At 42.1% G+C, this 22,235-nt stretch overlaps 1 protein-coding gene across 1 annotated transcript in view; it reads right to left on the reverse strand.

Annotated features, from left to right (window-relative positions):
• Positions 1-22,235, reverse strand: part of LOC124039020 (calcium-dependent secretion activator 2-like) — a 247,437-nt gene that overhangs the window by 126,570 nt on the left and 98,632 nt on the right. Inside the window, exons 7-8 of the mRNA XM_046354908.1 lie at positions 3,682-3,793; positions 1,372-1,511 (exon numbers count right to left, since the gene is read on the reverse strand). Of these exons, the coding sequence (XP_046210864.1) occupies positions 1,372-1,511; positions 3,682-3,793 (252 nt within the window). The remainder of the gene's footprint in view (positions 1-1,371; positions 1,512-3,681; positions 3,794-22,235) is intronic.

Here is a 22,235-nt window from a genome sequence, read left to right on the forward strand (position 1 = left end):
TTAGAATAAAAGGGTCCAGATTGTCTAGCCCGGCTGATTTGTAGAGGTCCAGATTTTGCAGCTCTTTCAGAACATCAGCTTACTGGATTTGGGTGAAGGAGAAATGGGGAAGGCTTGGGTGAGTTGCTGTGGGGGGTGCAGTGCTGTTAACCGGGGTAGGGGTAGCCAGGTGGAAAGCATGGCCAGCCGTAGAAAAAAGCTTATTGAAATTCTCAATTATAGTCGATTTATCGGTGGTGACAGTGTTCCCTATCCTCAGTGCAGTGGGCAGCTGGGAGGAGGTTTTCTTATTCCCCATGGACTTTACAGTGTCCCAGAACTTTTTTGAGTTTGTGTTGCAAGGAAGCAAATTTCTGCTTGAAAAAGCTAGCATTGGCTTTTCTAACTGCCTGTGAATATTGGTTTCTAGCTTCCCTGAAATGTTGCATATCACAGGGGCTGTGCTATCTGTTCAGAAGCAATGTAGGCAATGCAAAAGTCAAAAAGTCAACTTGTTACTTTGCAGTCCATGGTTCATGAACTGAAGAACAAAATGGAATTAGATGTTTTTCACCGAAAAGAGGAAGGATTGGTTCAATTTGGCTTAGATCGAGTATCCCTAGACATTTTATAGCCAGATAAGACCAGTCTTGCTATTCTAGTGATTTGACTGATGGCATGAATGTCATTGGGTTTAAAAATGAAGCTGGGCTGCCCTCTGTTGAAGTGAAGGAAGCCCAACATGAAATACATTCAATATCATCAAAATGTACCTGAAATAATGCATTCCAATCAAATAGACAAGGCAGAATGACTTGAACACACACATACGTCTCATAGAAAAAAATGTTCTGTCCGCATACTGACAGACAGAAGTTACCCGTGCCTCTGCTCCTTAGCTCATCATCTTCCTCTCTACCCCTTTCTTTCTCTCCATCTCCTCTATCAGCCACCGCTAGGGGGTGCTGCTATCCTTTCTTTGCCTTGTGTTCTAATGCCAGTTTCTATTACAGCCTAACCCTTAAAACATTAGTCACTTTGTTGTTTTTCATTATATCTCCACACAAAACATACATATCCCATACAAATATATCCTAGTAAACTCTAGGGTCCTATAAAATTATTTATAGTGTGACCTAAGCTTACCTGCCTCCCTGACCTCCACTGCCACCTAACATCATGCCAACTGGGTAGTGTATTTCATACCCTCAGTATGACTGGTTAGTGTAGTTCAAACCCTCAGTATGACTGGGTAGTGTGGTTCATACCCTCAGTATGACTGGGTAGTGTAATTCTTACCCTCAGTATGACTAGGTAGTGTATTTCATAACCTCAGTATGACTGGGTAGTGTAATTCTTACCCTTTGTATGACTGGGTAGTGTAGTTCTTACCCACTGTGCTTCATGTTGGGGGGTTTGTCCATGCGGACAGCTAGTTGGATCTTTAGCTCTACGTCCTGACTGTTCTTGGACACCACCATCTTGTGGAGCTCAGCCTGTTTGGGTCCGTTGGTAGTTGGGTTCAGGATCAACTGGGAATGGGAGAGCGGGAAAGGAAAGGATGGGGGTGACAAAGGGCGAGTGCACAGGAGAGATAATAAACTATTTTACAGAAGGTGAAGTAATGATGGCTTCTGGCTTCACCACCACCAAAATATACAAACAGTCTCTCTCATCAGACAGTTAGTCAGTAACAGACAGACGTACACATCCTCATACTTTGTTACTATGATGGGAACCGACAGGTGAAGGACATGACAAAACCATGGCTGTCTGGGGAAGACACAAACAAGACAGACTCTCTTTTCATATCACAACCCCCTCTGTAGTTGCTCCATATTGTTATGGAAAAGGTTAGGTAGTTTAGCTTACCCCCAGAAATTTCACAACTTCGTTTTAGCCCTGAACTAGTTCACCTGATTCACCTAGTCAAAGATTTGATGATTAGTTGCCTAAGGGGTGCTTGCGGTGGAATAGTTCAAATACATGGAACAGTTGGGGATCTCTGAGGAGGTTCGAGAACCACTGGTTTAGACCGCTCACTACCACCACACCATCCCCCAGGAGGCATCATCCCCCAGGAGGCATCATCCCCAAGGAGGCATCATCCCCCAGGGGGCAGCAGCAACATATTTGCCCATTGTAGAAGTAGTCAGAATGTAACTTTTTGGACCTGAATGCCAAAACATTTAGGAGATCGAGGTGTGCTCGCACTTGACCCATTTTGCATACTCCATGTCTCCATAAGACATCCATGTCTTCATCAATGGAAAGGGTAAATGGTTGAGTTTGATATCATTTAAAGGCTTACAGACAGGGTTGTGAAACTATTTTATAATTGCTTGACAAAACATGTTGTTAACATAAAAATTATGCTCAAAAACCTTTCATGTCAATTACCAGAAAATGTGATGGGGGCATAACACAAACTCCTCAGATGATGTAAAATAGGTTCTAAGCCTCAACATATGCACAAATACTGTATTTATAGATCATTTACGATAAAGGATAAACAATGACAATACAAAATATATATATTCAATAAATTCTAAATTAGTTTGAGAACACTGTAAGCTTTTAAATGATGTATGCACACATGACTGTAAGTCGCTTTGGATAAAAGCGTCTGCTAAATGGCATATATTATTATTATTATTATATCAAACTCTACCGTTTATCTTTTAAACTGATAGATGAGTTTCATACTAGGGTGGGGTATGGGTCAACCAAAAGCATCTCTGTCTCCTAAATGTTTTGGCATTCGAATCCAACAAGTAATTTTCTGACCACTTCTGCCATGTATGGAAAGTTGTGTTCAAATCAAAAGATCGGTTTCAGAACTGTATACATGAAACCCATTCAGGTAGAGACTACATTTGTGGCAATGAAATCCTCATCTGTATTTAGACTCAATAGACATATTCACCATGCTTCAATTACTTTTAGAGACAAAGAGTGCTTTGTGATGTTAGACACAAGTGTGTGTTTGTTTGTGCGTTTGTGTGTGTGTGTGAGAGAGAGAGAAATAGACAGAGCGAAAGAGGGGGGCAGAGAAGGAGGCAGAAACAGAGATTAGAGAGGTTCAGGAAAATGAGAGAGAAGAAGAAAAACAGGATTAATGGAGGGGGACAGACTTTTAGAGTTATTACTTTTGACCAAAGAGAAGAAAATGGAGAATGAAAGAGGAAAAATGAAAGACAATAAGTTGACAGAATGTGTGTGTATGCACGCTGTCATATTCCGCATGTGTGTGCACACAGTATGTATGTTGCATGTGTGTGGCACACCCACTCTAACACTGACTGGGAGAAAGATCTTTGTGGTGCTCATTGTTTTGTTAGTGTCGCAGTGTTATCAGTCTCTCAAAGGGAGTCTCCATCTGTTTCTCAGAGAGAAGAAGAGGAAGAGATGGTGATGGGGAGAAGAGAGAGGGGGCTCTTCCAGTAGAATAACAGCTCCAGCTCTTGCACATTCTATACAATGCATTTCTCAAATATTTCAATGGCATCCATGTCATGGGAAGAACTAGTCTAGGTACATTGCTGTTTGGGCTACATTGTTACATTGCCAAGCCAATAAATGATTGGGTCATTCTAATTGCTGGTATCTGAAATAAATACTAACTGATATCAAGTGGCTGATATTGATAGTGAATTATATCAATCTTAATAGGTTGATGTACAGTATGTACTGGTGTCTTACCCTCCCCAGCTCCTTGTCTTCAAGGGCAAGTACCCCCGTGCTCTCTGTAAACAGCTTCACTTTGACCAGGGGTAACGGGTGCGTCGTAGTGAAGTCGCCCTGAGTGCCCCACCTGAAAGACAAAGGTTCCCAACCCTCAGGATGAAAAATCAATTCCAAGTGTATTTGTCACATGCACAGGATACAACATCTGTAAACAGTACAGCGAAATGCTTACTTGCAAGCTCTTCCTCAACAATGCAGTGTTCAATATCAAAGTTGAGACATAGGGAATCCAGAATAGGGTCTTAAAGCGAGAGTCCTTAAAGTCCTACTCCAAGCTCCTTTTCACTTCATTCATCACCCAATTACTTAACAAAAGGCACATCTAAATAGGTGGTCCAGGTATACTCATGACATGGCAGGGGGGTGGGCCATTTCTCTTTTGTTCTCTATTGCTCCTATATTGTTACCGCATGCAAGGAGCGAGGCCGATGACATGAGAGGGCACCATCAGATCAACTCCTTGAAGTTTGCAGTAGTCTAAAAAACACAATTTTGCTCAAAACATATTTTTGACCCTTAATTGTGTTTAAATTACTGTATTTATACATGAGATATTGTTTATCTACAGGAAAAGTTCAAATAGATGGAGAGCGTCTTTAATTGAAACAGTAACAAAGTGCCCCCACCCCGCCTCTGTTTTGGTAAAAAGCTGAGGGACGGGACTGGAGAAATGTAACCACTCTCAAATTCATAGACAGAGCGATGGATGCAAGGACTGACCATCCATGATACACAAATTATAGTTTTAACCATGTTTGGAGGTTATACAGTGTTTGTTTACATTTACATGGTTTACAAAGATGGGAGTAAAACAAGCTGAGTTTTGATATGACAGTTGAACTAAGTTCATGAGGCATTTACAAGTTATATTCTTCAAGAATCAATGGGTATATATCATACATTTGTAATTCAAAAAATGGACGCAGCAACTGAGGATTCTAGCTTTCAAAAGAGCACAGAATCAATATTAGGTCACAGAAATAAAATGAAAAACACACGAGAAATAAAACAAACGAGAATGTGCACTATATACAAGGTCAGTACCAGTTTAGGGCTGTTGTGGTGACCATATTACCGCCACAATGGCGGCCAAGAGTTTTCCTGTACTTAGCTCCATCCCATTTCTTTTTATCCTGAAAAACTCCCCAGTACTTGCCAATGTCAAGCATACCTATACCATGATGCAGCCACCACATTACTAGAAAACAAGGAGGCAGTTACTTAGTGATGTGTTGGACTTACCCCAAACATAAGGCTTTGTATTTAGGTAAAAGTGCATTCCTTTGGTGTTTTTTGTTTGTTGCAGTATTACTTTAGTGTCTTTTTGCATACAAGATGCATGTTTTGGAATATGTTTATTCTGTATATTTGTATTCTTCGTCATTTAGGTCATTATTCTGGAGTCAATAAAATGTTGTTGATCCATCCACAGTTGTTAAATCCCATCACAGCCATTGAATTCTGTAGCTGTTCAAAAAAAAAAATCACCAATGGCCTCATGGCGACATCCCTGAGCAATTGAATATCCTGTCCTGCAGCTCAGTTCAGAAGGACGACTGTATCTTTGATGTGTCTGGGTGGTTTAATACATAATCCACAGCATAATTATTAACTTGATCATGCTTAAAGATATGTTTAATGTCTGATTTATTATTGTTACCCATCTACCAATCACTGCCCTTCTTCATGAGGCTTTCAAAGAGCTCCATGGTTTTTGTAGTTGAATCTGTGCTTGGAATTCAATACTTGACTGAGGGACCTTACATATGTTGTATATATGGGGTACAGAGGAAGGGTTAGTCATTCAGAAATCATGTAAACCCGTAATATTTCACACAGAGTGAGTCCATGTCACTTATTATGTGATTTTTAAAGCAAATTTGTACTCCTGAACTAATTTAGGCTTGCCTAAACAAAGGGGCTGAATACTTACGCAACAACTATATTAGTTATGAATTTGTTATTTATCTTTACAAATATATATATATATATATATATATCTATTCTTCCACTTTGACATGAGTATATTGTGTAGATTGTTTAAAAAATAAATCATTTTAATCCCACTTTGTAACACAAAATGTGAAGAAATCCAAAGGGTCTGAATACTTTTGCAAGGCACTGTAGATGGATATAACTCGTTTTAGTATAGACATTCCTATTGAGGGCTTTGTAGTATATTCATTTAAGAATGCATGTTATTGCCTTGGATTGAATTAGATGAAAATACATGCCCTAAATTTGAAGACATAACTATTCTTTATTTTTTTTTTTGTTGGGGGGGGGGGGGGTTGGGGTTGTATTTTGCAACACTTCTGTATAACACCCTATCCTTCTCATTAAATTCTTATTTGAATTCCATCTTCCATTGTTCTCCTAATTTGCACACATAGAACCAGAGGCTAGTGCCGCTTTGATGACTTGTAATTGGCTAACAACAACAAGCAACACGCACCACTCTCATGAAATGTAATTAGATACTTTTCTCTCTCTTTCTCTACTGCAGCAGTCACGTTCAGGTCTGTGTAGGTCCTTACCAGCAAATCAGTTATAATTACACATCCCCGAGGCAATCCAATCTGACCCAGATCCGAGGGTCAACTACAGAATTTCGGACCCAACCTGGTCGGGTCCCGGGTAATCAGTTTTGGGTGGACCCATGAAGACCTCTAGGTCTGTACTCTCCTGGAAGCTTCTGATTTGGGTTTAAGGTGGAGGATGAGCATGGTGGGTGGTTCAGTTATCCCACTAGGCACAAACTGATTGTTGGAAACTATGTTTATTCATTGTCATTTCTACAATATAAATGTATGTGATTATGTTGAATCATTGTGGAAAACTGAATGGATTTGCAAAAGTCAACAACGTAAAGGGATTTCGGGAATGTCTGTATATTCTTCACCTAAATCCACCTTTACCCTAAAACCAATGAGATGATTAAAATGTTTGTTGGTTTTACAATCGAATTGAATTAAAACTAGCATTGAACTGACGTCTGTGCCCAAGTGCGATAACACCTGCACAACAGGTCACGAGTGTGTGTGCATTTATTATTTCCCAGTTGCCAAGACAACGTGTGGATTTTATTCAAAACGGTCTGTTCCTTTAAATTGCGAGAGACAAAAGAAATATAAACTCACTCACAGAGGAGGGTAAAGGAAAAGATCAGTTCAAACAAGAACTGTCTATTGTTTGCCTCGTGTTATTTTTCTTTATCACGGCACACAAAGAAAATGGACACTGGAGATAACCTTGAGCAGACTTTACCCGACACTGATCTGTCTTTGTTTGCCTCTCTTAGGAAAGTCAACAGTTAAGGATGTCATGTGGAGGGTCGGGAAGTTAACTATGTGTGGTGTATTTTCCAAAAAGGTGTTTTCTGTCTTAAGATACATTATCTGACAAGGTATAGAACAGCAACAAATATCTACCTGGCTGAAGCAAAACATTTTACTTAATTTCTTCCTTGAAAAGAGAGTGAGTGTGTGGGAAGGAAGGTCTTTCCCATCTCAGCTGAAGGACAAATATTGTCTCTCTATGCATAAAATACTTAGAAATGCACTGATTCATTCAGTCAAGTAACTACCCTCTAATCCAACTAAGATGCAAGACAATGACAATCATTGGTCTTGTAGTCAGCCTACACAAAGGCGTATAATGACTTCAAATTGAAAGGAGCCTCCAATGGTAAGGAAAAAGAACAGAAAATGTTTTATTTATTTCACCTTTATTTAACTAGGTAGGCCAGTTGAGAACAAGTTCCCATTTACAACTGCGACCTGGCCAAGATAAAGCAAAGCAGTGCGATACAAACAACACATGGGATAAACAAAAGTACGGTCAATAACACAATACAAACATCTATATAAAGTGTGTGTAAATGTAGTAAGATTAGGGAGGTAAGGCAAATAGGCCATAGTGGTAAATAATTACAATTTAGCAATTAACACTGGAGTGATAGATGTTCAGAAGATGAATGTGCAAGTAGAGATACTGGGTTGCAAAGGAGAAGAAAAAAACAATAAGGGGAGGAGGTAGTTGGGTGGGCTATTTACAGATGGGCTGTGTACAGGTGCAATAATTGGTAAGCTGCTCTGACAGATGATGCTTCAAGTTAGTGAGGGAGATATATAAGACTCCAGCTTCAGAGATTTTTGCAATTTGTTCCAGTCATTAGCAGCAGAGTACTGGAAGGAAAGGCGGCCAAAGGTGATGTTGGCTTTGGGGATGACCAGTGAAATATACCTGCTGGAACGCGTGCTACGAGTGGGTGCTGCTATGGTGACCAGTGAGCTGAGGTAAGGCGGGGCTATACCTAGCAAAGACTTATAGATGACCTGGATCCAGTGGGTTTGGCGACGAATATAAAGCGAGGGCAGACAGCGAGAGCATACAGGTCGCAGTGGTGGGTAGTATATGGGGCTTTGGTGGCAAAACGGACGGAACATTGGCAGACCACATATAATTTGCTGAGTATAGTGCTGGAGGCTAATTTGTATATGACATCGCCGAAGTCAAGGATTGGTAGGATAGTCAGTTTTATGAGGGTATGTTTGGCAGCAAAGCATGCTTTGTTGCGAAATAGGAAACCGATTCTAGATTTAATTTTGGATTGGAGATGCTTAATGTGAGTCTGGAAGGAGAGTTTACAGTCTAACCAGACACCTAGGTATTTGTAGTTGTCCACATATTCTAAGTCAGAACCGTCCAGAGTAGTGATGCTAGTCATGCGGGCGGGTGCAGGCAGTGATCGGTTGAAGAGCATGCATTTAGTTTTACTTGCATTTTAGAGAAGTTGGAGGCCACGGAAGGAGTGTTGTATGGCATTGAAGCTCACAGTGTCCAAAGAAGGGCCAGAAGTATATAAGGGCCAGAAGTATATAAGTAATCACCAGCAGCAAGAGCAGAGTCATTAAGACTGCAATGATTGTGTAATAGATGGATGCATAATAATAACTTTATTTGTATAGCGCTTTTCAATATACAGTGCCTTGCGAAAGTATTCGGCCCCCTTGAACTTTGCGACCTTTTGACACATTTCAGGCTTCAAACAAAGATATAAACCTGTATTTTTTGTGAAGAATCAACAACAAGTGGGACACAATCATGAAGTGGAACGACATATATTAGATATTTCAAACGTTTTTAACAAATCAAAAACTGAAAAATTGGGCGTGCAAAATTATTCCGCCCCTTTACTTTCAGTGCAGCAAACTCTCTTTTTAACATAAATATTTAATAATGTTCCAACCAGAGAATTCCTGGAACACAGGTCACTCTCATGTGATCAGCTCAAGCCACTCTGGCAGACCCCTGACTCAATCAGCTCTCATTTCCCCCTCCTCACAGTAGAAGCCTCAAACAAGGTTCTAAAGACTGTTGACATCTAGTGGAAGCCTTAGGAAGTGCAACATGACACCATAGACACTGTGTATTCGATAGGCAATGACTGAAAAACTACAAACTTCAGATTTCCCACTTCCTGGTTGGATTTTTTTTCTCAGGTTTTTGCCTGCCATATGAGTTCTGCTATACTCACAGACATCATTCAAACAGTTTTAGAAACTTCAGAGTGTTTTTATCCAAATCTACAAATTTATATGCATATGCATATACTAGCTTCTCGGCCTGAGTAGCAGGCAGTTTCATTTGGGAACGCTTTTCATCTAAAATTCCGAATGCTGCCCTCTACCCTAGTGAAGTTAAGGGCTTGTAAGTAAGCATTTCACGGTAAGGTCTACACTTGTATTCGGTTCTATCCGGCACATGTAACAAATACATTTTGATTTGAAACAAGATAGGTAATTAAAATCATACATTAAAAACACTGGCCGTCCATGAGATTATGAGAAAATACAAACAATGGAGTTATGATGTGGTAGGACAGTTGTAGTAAGGCCAAGGGGCATTTATAAGTTATGCTACTCAAGAATCAAAGGGTATATGGTTGATTGAAGTTATCATTAAATTGAACAGCAGGAAATATTCCAGATAGTGGCTTAAAGGCCATGTTCTTCTGGTTTCAGGGCTAATGAAGAGGCATGAAATGGAGGGCACACAGTCTGAGCTCTGGGAAATTCTCCACCACTGAGAGTCTGAAAGGGTAGTCTTATTACCGCATTACCAGACTCCTGCCGCCGCCAGTCTAATAACCATGCTAAAATCAATGGCCAGAGGCACGGCAACAAGCAAGGACTCACTGTTACTGTACCTAATCATCAGACATTTTAATTTAGCTGGAGGCTGTGAGACAATAGCCACTTCATGATGTGATAGGAGGGATAATGCAGTGCAAAGTCACACAACAGAGGCTATTACTGAATCTCTCTGCTATGTGGATGGATGCTATGAAAATTGTGTCTCAAGAGACAAACATATTTTCAATTTAAGTTTTGGAGGACAAGATGATAACTCTTCAGCTAAAGGAGGTGGAACGGAAAATAATTAAAATCGTGTTCCCCCAGACAACATGTTTAAAGGGCACAGGAGCAGGACTTCACTTAATACCATGCTTTTAGGCCTAACTAACTTAAACATTAGCTACCTGAGCAGCTAACCGATCGCTGAAGCTGTACATAGCCCACCCAATCCCCATATTGTTTTCATTTACTTTTCTGCTAATTTGAAGACCAGTATTACTACTTGCACATCACCATCTGCTCATCTATCACTCCAGTGTTATTTTCTAAATTGTAATTACTCCACTACTATTTATTGCCTTTACCTCCTCACGCCATTTGACCACTGTATATAGATTTCTTTCTCCCTATTGTGTTATTAACTGTACGCTTGTTTATTCCATGTGTAACACTGTGTTGTTGTTTGTAAATTATAACTTGTTCTCAACTAGCCTACCTGGTTAAATAAAGGTGAAATAAAAATGATTTTAAAAAAGACCAGAGCCTGGACTTTATCTTCATTCATTTCCATTTCAATCAGGTGGGGGAAAACTTTGAGCAAGAGTGTTAAAGAATTCACTCCAAAACTTCATTATCACAAGTCACATAGGCTACTATGAGACACATGTCTAGATTGGACAGGCCCAGAGCTCTTGCGAGATGACTAAGAGGCCAGTCAGTATGTCAGCAACGCTAACAAAGGAAGTGGAAATGATGTCGTGAGCTCAGACAGGGGAACTCCTTGACCTAACACTGAACCTGCATGGCATGGTAGCTCAAGGTTATGCCACCAAACACAAACTTCAGTTCTCTGTGTGCTGTGCTGTCTATTCCCCTATGCTGAAAAACAAGTGAAGTGGAAAGCAGAGGAAAAATCACCATTGGAAAAGAAAGTTAACTTCTTGGATATAGGGGGCACTATTTTAATTTTGGGATGAAAAACGTTCCCGTTTTAAACAATATATTTTGTCACAAAAAGATGCTCGACTATGCATATAATTGACAGCTTTGGAAAGGAAACACTCTGACGTTTCCAAAACTGCAAAGATATTGTCTGTGAGTGCCACAGAACTGATGTTACAGGCGAAACCCAGATAAAAATCCAATCAGGAAGTGCCGCATTTTTTGAAACCGCCTCATGCCAATGACTCCTTATATGGCTGTGAATGGGCCACGAATGAGCTTAGACTTTCTGTCACTTCCCAAGGTGTCGACAGCATTGTGACATATTTGTAGGCATATCATTGGAAGATTGACCATAAGAGACTTCATCTACCAGGTGGTCGCTTGGTGTCCTCCGTTGCAATTATTGCGTAATCTCCAGCTGCAGTATTTTTCTGTTCGCTTCTGATGAGAAACCAACTGTCACGACTGATATATTATCGAATAGATATGTGAAAACACCTTGAGGATTGATTCTAAACAACGTTTGCCATGTTTCTGTCGATATTATAGAGTTAATTTGGAAAAAAAGTTTGGCGTTGTAGTGACTGCATTTTCCGGTCTTTTTCTTAGCCAAACGTGATGAACAAAACGGAGCTATTTCACCAAGACAAATAATCTTTTTGGAAAAAATGAACATTTGCTATCTAACTGAGAGTCTCGTCATTGAAATCATCTGAAGTTCTTCAAAGGTAAATTATTTTATTTGAATGCTTTTCTTGTTTTTGTGAAAATGTTGCCTGCTGAATGCTAGGCTTAATGCTATGCTAGCTATCAATACTCTTACACAAATGCTTGTGTAGCTTTGGTTGAAAAGCATATTTTGAAAATCTGAGATGACAGTGTTGTTAACAAAAGGCTAAGCTTGTGTTTCAATATATTTATTTCATTTAATTTGCGATTTTCATGAATAGAAAATGTTGCGTTATGCTAATGCATTATAGTTTAACTATTTTTCTGTCGATTTCTCAGCCAAGCAGGATGAACAAACGTGACGTTTTTCGCCTACAAAAATATTACTTTTTGGAAAAAAGGAACATTTGCTATCCAACTGGGAGTCTTCCTGAGTGAAAGCATCTGAAGTTCTTCAAAGGTAAATTACTTAATTTGGTTGTTTTTCTTATTTTTGTGAAAATGTTGCCTGCTGCCAGCACAGCCTAGCATAGCATTATGCCATGCTAAAGTTACACAAATGCTTGTCTAGCATTGGCTGTAACGCATATTTTGAAAATCTGAGATGACAGTGTTGTTAACAAAAGGCTAAGCTTGTGTTTGAATATATTTATTTCATTTCATTTGCGATTTTCATGAATAGGAAACGTTGCGTTATGGTAATGCGCTTGAGGCTATGATTACGCTCCCGGATACGGGATTGCTCGTCGCTAGAGGTTAAGAGTTGGCGAGGCTTTACTCTGTGGATCCAGAACTGTCGTTGGCGCTGTGTCATGATGATTTAGATGGGAGAAGACTGCTGAGCTATCAAGGGTGCTCACTACCATCCAACCTCCCCTTGCATTACATAACAAATCCCAGCTCTAATAGGCGCCATTCGCAACATTAAACAATGCTCTGGGGAAGCAGCGGTGCTCTATAGCCTTAGATGTTAAAACTAGGAGTCTGTGTTACATGGAGCGCCTGTGTTTTACTCTCATTAGCTCATAAATGTAGCACATTGTTCGCATTGCAAAGCTAAGATCTGAGTGTATTACTATTAAGTTAATGAATAAGGTGGCGAATCGCATCTCTGCATGTCTGGCAGACATATCAGTGTGGATGACGGATCACCATCTCAAGCTGAACTTCGGCAAGACGGAGCTGCTCTTCCTCCCGGGGAAGGACTGCCCGTTCCATGATCTCGCCATCACGGTTGACAACTCCATTGTGTCCTCCTCCCAGAGCGCTAAGAACCTTGGCGTGATCCTGGACAACACCCTGTCGTTCTCAACTAACATCAAGGCGGTGGCCCGTTCCTGTAGGTTCATGCTCTACAACATCCGCAGAGTACGACCCTGCCTCACACAGGAAGCGGCGCAGGTCCTAATCCAGGCACTTGTCATCTCCCGTCTGGATTACTGCAACTCGCTGTTGGCTGGGCTCCCTGCCTGTGCCATTAAACCCTACAACTCATCCAGAACGCCGCAGCCCGTCTAGTGTTCAACTTTCCCAAGTTCTCTCACGTCACCCCGCTCCTCCGCTCTCTCCACTGGCTTCCAGTTGAAGCTCGCATCCGCTACAAGACCATGGTGCTTGCCTACGGAGCTGTGAGGGGAACGGCACCTCAGTACCTCCAGGCTCTGATCAGGCCCTACACCCAAATAAGGGCACTGCGTTCATCCACCTCTGGCCTGCTCGTCTCCCTACCACTGAGGAAGTACAGTTCCCGCTCAGCCCAGTCAAAACTGTTCGCTGCTCTGGCTCCCCAATGGTGGAACAAACTCCCTCACGACGCCAGGACAGCGGAGTCAATCACCACCTTCCGGAGACACCTGAAACCCCACCTCTTTAAGGAATACTTAGGATAGGATAAAGTAATCATTCTCACCCCCCGTCCCCCCCTTAAAATATTTAGATGCACTATTGTAAAGTGGCTGTTCCACTGGATGTCATAAGGTGAATGCACCAATTTGTAAGTCGCTCTGGATAAGAGCGTCTGCTAAATGACTTAAATGTAAATGTAAATGTAAATTACCATCATCAGTATATTACCATCAGGCATGGCTGCCATGTGTACGCGTGGGTACGTTCATTTAATCTTCAAAAGCTGACATGCCAAGACCAGGGATAATCCAATTAGACCTAAACAGGCAATGCGCTCTCTGCTGTAAACACTCAGGTTCCTATTAAAGTCGAAAAAAGCTGCATCTGAAATGTCCACACACATCTACATTATATATACAAAACTAGTATGTGAACCCCCCTTCAAATTGGTGGATTTGACTATTTCAGCCACACCTGTTGCTGACAAGTGTATAAAATCGGGCACGCAGCTACAGTGGTTCCTCCTTTAAAAGTTGTGTCATACTGCGGCACGCCTTGCGTGCTGCCTCGGCATGCTGTGGCACGTCCTTTAATTCTCAGCCATTTTTTCTGTTACTGCAAGTTATTGCTAGTTTGACCACCAGAGGGGATCTTTGAGAAGCATTTGATAGTATTCTGTATTGGCATTACCAGAGAATTGAAAACCTTTTTTGTAATAACATAGTATATGGGATTGATTTTAAGAAATTTGGCTTAATTAATTTGATTAATACTATGGTGTTTCTATTCAGAGAAAAGGGAAAAAGGAAGCCCTCATGGTTTCTATGGCGCTGTACAACACGACGCCGGGAGTATGCTACAGGATCGGAGGATTCTAAATTGTTTGCCTTTATTAGACAACTTTGTTACAACATTTCGGTAAATCAGTGATATTTATTCCCATAGTAATTTGTTATGGATCCATAACTAAATCAACATGTGCATCTTGAAAGATTACTTTTTATCATTATTTTATTAACGAAATGTGTTTATTTGTTTATTAGGCTACTGTCCAGTCTACAATAAATACTGTCGTAAACATGTAGAAAATAGTCAAAATAAATAAAATCCTGGAATGAGTAGGTGTCCAAACTTTTGACTGGTACTTGCTTAATTAATAATTTGACTAATATTATGATGATTAATACTATTCCATGAAAAATGAAATACCCTCTGCGTTTCTGTTAGAATGGAACTGAAAATATGGCGCTGTACAATGTGAATCCATATGTGTTATTTCATAGTTGTGATGTCTACTACATAATTAGACATTAGACATTACACAACACTAGTGACACTCATTTCGCCTATGGTAGGCCTACAATATATCGAAAAAAATGTTTCAATGATCTTGTCTCTCCTCCAATAATTACATTTAGAGGATTGGAGGACTAAATTAATATCCAAGCGGCATTTGCTGTTGGGATCTGTGAGAATATCTGAGAATATCTAAGTTTAAAAAAATATAATTCTAAATTAGTTAATAACAAATCGCTTTGTTTAAAAAGTAACAATATCTTGGAGATTTCGTTTTCATTTTTTCCTAGAATTTGAGTGAGAAAATGGCAAAAAAGCAGACATCACTTGCTTATATTCAGTCAACACATATCTCAAGAAAATCATGGCATATTTGAACGAGTAATTCGTTATAGACCCATAACTATTTTTTATTTTATTTTTATTTTTTAATTAACAGCTCGGTTTTGAATAGTAACTGTGTTAAGGGTGGAATTTTGGGTGGGGTGAGGAAAGGCGTGACTTTAAGGTTACAATAGGCTATAAGTATACAGTAGATTGACGATTTTCCTCACTTTGATTATATAGTGGGTAGTGGGTACCCTGGCGTTACAAGCGCCATGCTCTACCATCTGAGCTACACAGGACCAGAATATGTTTTCCGCGACGCGACGCGGATCCTGTGTTCTGCCTTACAAACAGGACAACGGAATGGATCGCATGCAGCGACCCAAGGAAACGACTCCGAAAAAGAGGGAAACGCGGCGGTGTTCTGGTCAGACTCCGGAAAAGGGCACATCGCGCACCACTTCCCAGTATTCTTCTTGCCAATGTCCAGTCTCTCGACAACAAGGTTGATGAAATCCGAGCAAGGGTGGCATTCCAGAGGGACATCAGAGACTGCAACGTTCTCTGCTTTACGGAGACATGGCTTACTGGGAAAACGCTATCCAGGGCGGTGCAGCCAACGGGTTTCTCCACGCATCGCGAAGACAGAAACAAACATCTCTCTGGTAAGAAGAGTGGAGGGGGCGTATGCCTCATGACTAACGGGACATGGTGTGATGAAGAAAACATACAGGAACTCAAATCCTTCTGTTCACCTGATTTAGAATTCCTCACAATCAAATGTAGACCGCATTATCTTCCAAGAGAATTCTCTTCGATTATAATCACAGCCGTATATATCCCCCCCCCAAGCAGACACATCGATGGCTCTGAACGAACTTTATTTAACTCTTTGCAAACTGGAAAACATTTATCCGGAGGCTGCATTCATTGTAGCTGGGGATTTTAACAAAGCCAATCTGAAAACAAGACTCCCTAAATTTTATCAGCATATCGATTGCGCAACCAGGGGTGGTAAAACCTTGGATCATTGTTACTCTAACTTCCGCGACGCATATAAGGCCCTGCCCCGCCCCCCTTTCGGAAAAGCTGACCACGACTCCATTTTGCTGATCCCTGCCTACAGACAGAAATTAAAACAAGAGGCTCCCACGCTGAGGTCTGTCCAACGCTGGTCAGAACAAGCTGACTCTACACTCCAAGACTGCTTCCATCACGTGGACTGGGACATGTTTCGTATTGCCAGATGGGAATATTGACGAATACGCTGATTCGGTGTGCGAGTTCATTAGAACGTGCGTCGAAGATGTCGTTCCCATAGCAACGATAAAAACATTCCCTAACCAGAAACCGTGGATTGATGGCAGCATTCGCGTGAAACTGAAAGCGCGAACCACTGCTTTTAATCAGGGCAAGGTGTCTGGCAACATGACTGAATACAAACAGTGCAGCTATTCCCTCCGTAAGGCTATCAAACAAGCTAAGCGTCAGTACAGAGACAAAGTGGAATCTCAATTCAATGGCTCAGACACAAGAGGCATGTGGCAGGGTCTACAGTCAATCACGGACTACAAGATGAAATCCAGCCCAGTCACGGACCAGGATGTCTTGCTCCCAGGCAGACTAAATAACTTTTTTGCCCGCTTTGAGGACAATACAGTGCCACTGACACGGCCTGCAACGGAAACATGCAGTCTCTCCTTCACTGCAGCCGAGGTGAGTAAGACATTTAAACGTGTTAACCTCGCAAGGCTGCAGGCCCAGACGGCATCCCCAGCCGCGCCCTCCGAGCATGCGCAGACCAGCTGGCCGGTGTGTTTACGGACATATTCAATCAATCCCTATACCAGTCTGCTGTTCCCACATGCTTCAAGAGGGCCACCATTGTTCCTGTTCCCAAGAAAGCTAAGGTAACTGAGCTAAACGACTACCGCCCCGTAGCACTCACTTCCGTCATCATGAAGTGCTTTGAGAGACTAGTCAAGGACCATATCACCTCCACCCTACCTGACACCCTAGACCCACTCCAATTTGCTTACCGCCCAAATAGGTCCACAGACGATGCAATCTCAACCACACTGCACACTGCCCTAACCCACCTGGACAAGAGGAATACCTATGTGAGAATGCTGTTCATCGACTACAGCTCGGCATTCAACACCATAGTACCCTCCAAGCTCGTCATCAAGCTCGAGACCCTGGGTCTCGACCCCGCCCTGTGCAACTGGGTACTGGACTTCCTGACGGGCCGCCCCCAGGTGGTGAGGGTAGGCAACAACATCTCCTCCCCGCTGATCCTCAACACGGGGGCCCCACAAGGGTGCGTTCTGAGCCCTCTCCTGTACTCCCTGTTCACCCACGACTGCGTGGCCACGCACGCCTCCAACTCAATCATCAAGTTTGCGGACGACACAACAGTGGTAGGCTTGATTACCAACAACGACGAGACGGCCTACAGGGAGGAGGTGAGGGCCCTTGGAGTGTGGTGTCAGGAAAATAACCTCACACTCAACGTCAACAAAACTAAGGAGATGATTGTGGACTTCAGGAAACAGCAGAGGGAACACCCCTATCCACATCGATGGAACAGTAGTGGAGAGGGTAGCTAGTTTTAAGTTCCTCGGCATACACATCACAGACAAACTGAATTGGTCCACTCACACTGACAGCGTCGTGAAGAAGGCGCAGCAGCGCCTATTCAACCTCAGGAGGCTGAAAAAATTCGGCTTGTCACCAAAAGCACTCACAAACTTCTACAGATGCACAATCGAGAGCATCCTGGCGGGCTGTATCACCGCCTGGTACGGCAACTGCTCTGCCCTCAACCGTAAGGCTCTCCAGAGGGTAGTGAGGACTGCACAACGCATCACCGGGGGCAAACTACCTGCCCTCCAGGACACCTACACCACCCGTTGTTACAGGAAGGCCATAAAGATCATCAAGGACATCAACCACCCGAACCACTGCCTGTTCACCCCGCTATCATCCAGAAGGCGGGGTCAGTACAGGTGCATCAAAGCTGGGACCGAGAGACTGAAAAACAGCTTCTATCTCAAGGCCATCAGACTGTTAAATAGCCACCACTAACATTGAGTGGCTGCTGCCAACACACTGTCATTGACACTGACCCAACTCCAGCCATTTTAATAATGGGAATTGATGGAAATGATGTAAATATATATATATATATATATCACTAGCCACTTTAAACAATGCTACCTTATATAATGTTACTTACCCTACATTATTCATCTCATATGCATATGTATATACTGTACTCTACAACATCGACTGCATCCTTATGTAACACATGTATCACTAGCCACTTTAACTATGCCACTTTGTTTACTTTGTCTACACACTCATCTCATATGTATATACTGTACTCGATACCATCTACTGTATGCTGCTCTGTACCATCACTCATTCATATATCCTTATGTACATGTTCCTTATCCCCTTACACTGTGTATAATACAGTAGTTTTTTTTGGAATTGTTAGTTAGATTACTTGTTGGTTATCACTGCATTGTCGGAACTAGAAGCACAAGCATTTCGCTACACTCGCATTAACATCTGCTAACCATGTGTATGTGACAAATAAAAAATTTGATTTGATTTTGTAGCACCATGACCAGGATCTCTATTCATTTAAGTGAGCAGATTAAGGCTTTCAGGAGGAACGGAAAATATAAAAGTAAGTAGACCTTTATGTAGTAAAATAAAGGTTAAATAAATAAAAGACCTACAACACCTTTGGTAGGCCAACAGTATATCTAAAAATATATGTTTTTCATCTCTACATGTAGGTCTCTTTATTTAAACCCAATCAAACTTGTTTGGCATCAACTGAAAACATTCATCTGTAACTCTGCCAAGCCGACAAGCAAAGATGAACTGGTCAAGGTCATCAAGAGGTTTTGTCTAGAGAAATTGACGATACAACAATGCAACAAATACATTGATCATCTCAGCAAGGTTTTACCTGTGGTCGTGGAGCTGGATGGAAGTGTGACTAAAATGTAGTTTATATAAACATCTGCATTTGAATGTATTTTTTCTCGTTATTTTATTTGATGAACAAAATAATAAAGAATCTGTCTCCTCACCACGCGCTCTCACCACTGGTGTCCCCCAGGGCTCTGTTCTAGGCCCTCTCCTATTCTCGCTATACACCGAGTCACTTGGCTCTGTCATAACCTCACATGGTCTCTCCTATCATTGCTATGCAGACGACACACAATTAATCTTCTCCTTTCCCCTTCTGATGACCAGGTGGCGAATCGCATCTCTGCATGTCTGGCAGACATATCAGTGTGGATGACGGATCACCACCTCAAGCTGAACCTCGGCAAGACGGAGCTGCTCTTCCTCCCGGGGAAGGACTGCCCGTTCCATGATCTCGCCATCACGGTTGACAACTCCATTGTGTCCTCCTCCCAGAGCGCTAAGAACCTTGGTGTGATCCTGGACAACACCCTGTCGTTCTCAACCAACATCAAGGCGGTGGCCCGTTCCTGTAGGTTCATGCTCTACAACATCCGCAGAGTACGACGCTGCCTCACACAGGAAGCGGCACAGGTCCTAATCCAGGCACTTGTCATCTCCCGTCTGGATTACTGCAACTCGCTGTTGGCTGGGCTCCCTGCCTGTGCCATTAAACCCCTTCAACTCATCCAGAACGCCGCAGCCCGTCTGGTGTTCAACCTTCCCAAGTTCTCTCACGTCACCCCGCTCCTCCGTTCTCTCCACTGGCTTCCAGTTGAAGCTCGCATCCGCTACAAGACCATGGTGCTTGCCTACGGAGCTGTGAGGGGAACGGCACCTCAGTACCTCCAGGCTCTGATCAGGCCCTACACCCAAACAAGGGCACTGCGTTCATCCACCTCGGGCCTGCTCACCTCCCTACCACTGAGGAAGTACAGCTCCCGCTCAGCCCAGTCAAAACTGTTCGCTGCTCTGGCCCCCCAATGGTGGAACAAACTCCCTCACGACGCCAGGACAGCGGAGTCAATCACCACCTTCCGGAGACACCTGAAACCCCACCTCTTTAAGGAATACCTAGGATAGGATAAGTATTCCCTCTCCCCCCCCTTTAAGATTTAGATGCACTATTGTAAAGTGACTGTTCCACTGGATGTCATAAGGTGAATGCACCAATTTGTAAGTCGCTCTGGATAAGAGCGTCTGCTAAATGACTTAAATGTAAAATGTAAATGTTGCTGAATAAATACTGTACTGAAGTTTTGAGTTAGAACTTTACACGTTACACTTTAGAGTACTTAAGCATCATACATTGCAAGTTGGGGGAATAGGCTAATAGGAAACATTTGCATGATGGGCTACACCTGCTACAGTTGTGAAAAACAAGTGTTTGAAAACCTGTTTTCAAAATGCCTCCAGTTGTCCATCATTACTGTAAATAAAAACACAGCATCTTGTTTACATATTGTTTACAGTCTTTATATCTACCTTTCCAATTACTTTTAGAGTTTGGAATTTACAACTGTGCGCTTTTAATTAATAAAATTGTTTAAATCGAACATGCAGACTTTTTGACTTTCAATGATGGTTTTATGTAGGATGCTACATTTTTGACCAGTTGCAATTGTAAGTAGGCCCAAAAAGCCGCATAGCCTACCTCAACCACACGTTATTTATATAGGCCTAGGCTTTGAAGACATAGACTCCCATTAAGCCCTCTTGTTGTTTGTAAAGTCAAATTAAAATGATGATTATTGTTGAAATGAATTGCTCGACCCGTGTAGGTTTTCACCATCTGTTGGTGTGCAACACTAGCATAACAAGCTAGCTATATTTTCAGCACCAGCCTACCAGCACCCTACCCCGGCCAATTAAGTTCTACCCCGGCCAAACCCACTGGGCCAATTGTGCTCCGCCCTATGGCACTCCCAATCATGGTTGGATGTGATACAGCCAGAATTCGAATATTCACAGTTGAAGTCAGAAGTTTACATACACCTTAGCCAAATACATTTAAACTCATTTTTTCACAATCCCTGACATTTAAATCAGAGTAAAAATTCCTTGTCTTTGGTCAGTTAGGATCACCACTTTATTTTAAGAATGTGAAATGTCAGAATAATATTAGAGAGAATTATTTATTTCAGCTTTGATTTCATTCATCACATTCCCAGTGGGTCAGACGTTTACATACACTCAATTAGTATTTGGTAGTATTGCCTAAAAATTATTTAACTTGGGTCAAAACGTTCCACGTAGCCTTCCACAACCTTCCCACAATAAGTTGGGTGAATTTTGGCCCATTCCTCCTGACAGAGCTGGTGTAACTGAGTCAGGTTTGTAGGCCTCCTTGCTTGCACATGCTTTTTCAGTTCTGACCACACATTTTCTATAGGATTGAGGTCAGGGCTTTGTGATGGCCACTGCAATACCTTGACTTTGTTGTCCTTAAGCCATTTTGCCACAACTTTGGAAGTATGCTTGGGGTCATTGTCCATTTGGAAGACCTATTTGTGACCAAGCTTTAACTTCCCGACTGATGTCTTGAGCTGTTGCTTCAATATATCCACATAATTTTCCACCCTCATGATGCCATCTATTTTGTGAAGTGCACCAGTCCCTCCAGCAGGAAAGCAGCCCCACAACATGATGCTGCCACCCCCGTGCTTCACGGATGGGATAGTGTTCTTTGGCTTGCAAGCCTCCCTTTTTTTCCTCCAAACAAAACAATGGTCATTATGAACATGCTGCTGCTCCAGTTTAAACTGTTCTGCCTGCGGCTATGGAACCCTGACCTGTTCACCGGACATGCTACCCTGTCCCGGACCTCCTGATTTCGCCTCTCTCTCTCTCTCTCTACCGCACCTGCTGTCTCTAACTCTGAATGATCGGCTCTGAAAAGCCAACTGACATTACCTCACGAGGTGCTGACTGGTTGCACCCTCTACAACCACTGTGATTATTATTATTATTATTTGACACTGCTGGTCATCTATGAACATTTGAACATCTTGGCCATGTACTGTTATAATCTTCACCCAGCACAGCCAGAAGAGGACTGGCCACCCCTCAGAGCTTGGTTCC

Source organism: Oncorhynchus gorbuscha, linkage group LG01 (genome assembly GCF_021184085.1).
Source record: "Oncorhynchus gorbuscha isolate QuinsamMale2020 ecotype Even-year linkage group LG01, OgorEven_v1.0, whole genome shotgun sequence".
NCBI classification, from domain to species: domain Eukaryota; kingdom Metazoa; phylum Chordata; class Actinopteri; order Salmoniformes; family Salmonidae; genus Oncorhynchus; species Oncorhynchus gorbuscha.